Genomic DNA, 3,525 nt, shown 5'->3' with positions numbered 1-3,525 from the left:
TTCCCTACCTTTTATTTGCTGGGTAAACCTTTTTTCTGCTGATTTTGAAAGCGTTCATCCAGTATAAATAAAACGTTACGAGTGTTTTCGCTTCTGATGGTGACGCCTGCTCGGGAGAGTTGCACTCACACTTCCCCTCGCCATGTACCTCCCAGCACGTCCCTGTCCCCACGTCCTGCACAAGATGGGGGACATGCTGGCTCCCGCTCGCTCAGGCCCCCCAGTCCGGCACATTGGGTCGTCCAGGTACCAACTTACTTCTGATGGTTGTGGGTACTCGGGTTTCGGGGGAGGCGGGAGTGAATCTTACCAAGTCATTTCTTGGCCTTTTCTCCCCATGTCCCGCAAACCCTCCTGAACCTCCAGGTGAGGCTGTGTCCTTCACCTGCATGTTGAAACCTAGCGTAGCTGGGTATAAAATTCCGAGTTTGACTTGTTTCCCAGACCTTACACTCACTGTTGTTTGAAAGACAGTGGTGCCTGTGGGATGCTTATGGCTTCCGAAGGAAAGCTTCTCAGACCTTTCTGTTCATCTCTCGCATTCCTAAACGTCCTTGTAAGTGACTTGGCACGTTCTTCTTTTTGTCTCCTTCCTGACACTCAGTGAGCCCCTCGGTCTTGCTCTGATTCCAGGAAGATTGGGCTTTTTATTTCATCCCCTCCAGTTTCTTTCCTCTTTCTGGGGTCCAGTAGTGAGGAAGTTGATGCTTGTGTGAGTGCCCTTCACGTCTCTGACCAGAGAGAGCTGCCCATGGGTGTGCAGCCGCCCTCCTGTCCTTCAGCCCAGCCTGCAGTCGTCCTCTCCTCTGCTTGCCCTCCTCTGCTTGTCTTCATCTTCCTGGCTCACTCTTTGTGGGGCCCTGGTGGGTCCCCAGCTCCTCTCTCTCTCTCACCTTCCAGATATTTTGTCTCTCGGCAGTGGTTCCCTATCTGGAGGAGTTTGGGGAGGGAGGCGCTGCCCTCGTTCTCGGGATGGAGTGCCTCTCAGGTCCTAACCCACACCCTGCCCCGTGCCTCCTGGGCAGCCCCTGGCCCAGGTGCCCAACTGGGTGGGGCTGGCAGGGGTCAGGGACAGCCCGGGAATCAGCACAGGTGGGCCAGTGGGGCCCAGTAGTGTCAGAGAAGCTGCCCTCCCCCTGCCCTGGGGACCTGGGCATGGACCCTGGCCTGCAGAGGTGGCCCGGTGGCCTTGCCGCTGAGATGCTGGCATTGGGGCCTCATCTGGCTGGCGGGGCTGGTGCTGTGGTGATGGAGGGTTCGGCGCCCTCACATGTGGTGTGCTGTCACCGTAGGATGGGGACACGGCGCCCTCCAGGGGTCTGTCCGGGGTCATGGGGATGGTGACCACGAGCAGATACGTCTCTGTCGCAGGGCTGGAGAAAGACCCAGCCACGCTGGCTTCGCAGGCGAGGAAGAGGACAGGAAGCAGTGAGGAGGCCTGCGACCCCACCTCTGCGGCCGCCCAGCTGCACTGGCTCCAGCGCCACTTGCCCCCGGCCTCGCCCCCGAGCCCCAGGTGATGCCAACACCCGCCCCTGCCCAGGCAGCCCCACGTGCGCACCCCGGCCGGGCAAGCACCTGCCAACATCCGTACTGGGGCGGGGGCTGCAGGGGCCAGGGGTCCTCAGCGCTGGTGTGTAGGCCAGGCCGTGGGGGTGGGCCAGGGCTCTGGGGTTCAAGGGGGCAGGCGTCAGAATACCCTTGGGCCCAGCGTGAGGACCGCAGATCTGAGGCCAGCTCCCAGTGTGGTCTTGGGATGGCCAGCCTTTTCGTAGGGCTTCAGTGGCTGCCCTGGGTTCCAGGCCCGAGGTGGCAAAGGTCGCGGCCCAGGTGTGTGACCGGGAGCTCCGCGGGGTGCGGAGAGGCAGGTGGCCGAGGCCAGCTCCCGGCGGCACATCACTGACTCCTCCTCTGCTGTCTCCAGGGTGCCACTGGGTCCAGAGGAGGCCAAGAAGCTGGCGGCAGAGCGGGCCCGGGCGCCTGTCGTGCCCTTCGGGGTGGACTTGTGCTACTGGGGCCGAGAGGAGCCGATGGCCGGGAAGATCCTCAAGTGAGTGCGGGCGTCCCGTGGGTCCTGTGGGCACCCATTCTGCCCCCGGCCTGGGCGCAGGGCCCAGCTCTGCTGCGCAGGCCCTCACGCGTCCCACCGAGCGCAGCTCTCGGGCTCTCGTAGGCATGGTGCCTACCCGGGGTCGTACAGCCCTGCCCAGAGGCCTGTGGACCTTCTTTGAACCTCCTTGTTACTCCCTGGGGGGATGTCCGTCCCCTGTTGTCTGCCCTGATGGTTGGGCATCATGACAGACGGCATGAGGCTTGTCTGCCTAGGACTGGGGTCTGGCCCGGCCCAACCCACTGCTCCAGGCTCTCTGCCCAGGCCCTTGTCATGACCGCCCTCTGGTCCTCTGACTCGGATCTCCGCGGGCCCAGCCTGGGGCTCCGCAGAGAGTTTATGGGAAGCCGCCCCCGTTGCTGCGCTGGACGCTTTCTCTCCAGAGTGGGCACCGCGGTGGGGGTGGGGGTGGGCGGATCTGTCCTCTGTTAACCTCCGTCAGGGAGCCCCTGCCCCGGGTCCAGGCCAGGCTAGGGAGGCGGGCCACCGGGGTGGGGTGCCTGGCAGTGCCCCCACCATGCTAAGCGTCTCTGCTCGTCCTGGATGGGCTCACAAGCCCAGGGGTGCCCCCTGCTCAGCCGCCCAGGCCAGCCTTGCTGCGGGTGCTGTGGTGGCCACCCCGTGACAGTGCTGAGCGTCCGGTCCGTGTGCAGGTCCGACTCGGAGCACCGCTTCTGGAAGCCCCGCGAGGTGGACACAGAAGTAGAGAGCGCCGCTGTCTCTGAGTCTCTCCAGAGCCGCCAGATCACCTTTGCGGGGCGATTCGAGCCCGTGCAGCACCGGTGCCGTGCCCCCCGGCCCGATGGCCGGCTCTGCGAGCGCCAAGACCGCCTGAAGGTGAGGGTGGGGGGCTGGGCAGTGAGGTGGCCACCTCGGCCAGGCCAGGATGGGGCCGGAGGGGGCGCTGGGCTCCAGGCTGCTGGTGCCAGGACCTTCCCCTGCGTGGGTGGTCTGACACACGGGCACAGGGCTGGGTTGCTCTGCTCTGTTCTCTGCGTCCCCGCCCACGTTTGTCTCCTGAGCGCGCTCTGTGCTGGGCCGGGGGTCCACGGAGGCAGCACTGTGCGCCAGGCGGGGCTTTGGCCAGACTGACAACCAGATCTCCCTCTGCTGCCTGGCTGTGTCACGACTGCGCCTGAGGGCCCCTCCTTTGAGGGGTGTGTGAGCAGAGGGTGGTGTGGGCCGGCCATCCCCGGGAGCCGTGAAGGTAGGGATGGCCAGTGGCCCGCTCCCGCCTCAGAATTGCTCCGTTCTCCGCCTCAGTGCCCTTTCCACGGGAAGATCATCCCGAGAGATGACACGGGACGGCCCCTCCATCCGGAGGACAGGGCCTGCGAGCAGAAGCAGAAGCAGCAGCTGCAGAGGCCGGCGGGGCGCCCAGGTAGGTCCGGGGGACTGGGTAGCGGCAGCCACGG

The 3,525-nt window shown here is 64.7% G+C and overlaps 1 protein-coding gene across 1 annotated transcript in view; it reads left to right on the top strand.

The window, feature by feature from the left end:
* Positions 1 to 3,525, top strand: part of UVSSA (UV stimulated scaffold protein A) — a 24,915-nt gene that overhangs the window by 16,655 nt on the left and 4,735 nt on the right. Inside the window, exons 8-12 of the mRNA XM_007467881.1 lie at positions 1,038 to 1,064; positions 1,372 to 1,516; positions 1,925 to 2,050; positions 2,764 to 2,947; positions 3,374 to 3,491. Of these exons, the coding sequence (XP_007467943.1) occupies positions 1,038 to 1,064; positions 1,372 to 1,516; positions 1,925 to 2,050; positions 2,764 to 2,947; positions 3,374 to 3,491 (600 nt within the window). The remainder of the gene's footprint in view (positions 1 to 1,037; positions 1,065 to 1,371; positions 1,517 to 1,924; positions 2,051 to 2,763; positions 2,948 to 3,373; positions 3,492 to 3,525) is intronic.

Source organism: Lipotes vexillifer, unplaced genomic scaffold (genome assembly GCF_000442215.2).
Source record: "Lipotes vexillifer unplaced genomic scaffold, Lipotes_vexillifer_v1.1 scaffold966, whole genome shotgun sequence".
Taxonomy (NCBI): Eukaryota; Metazoa; Chordata; class Mammalia; order Artiodactyla; family Lipotidae; genus Lipotes; species Lipotes vexillifer.
The sequence above is the reverse complement of the archived record's forward strand: the minus strand, read 5'-3'. Positions and strand labels throughout refer to the sequence as shown.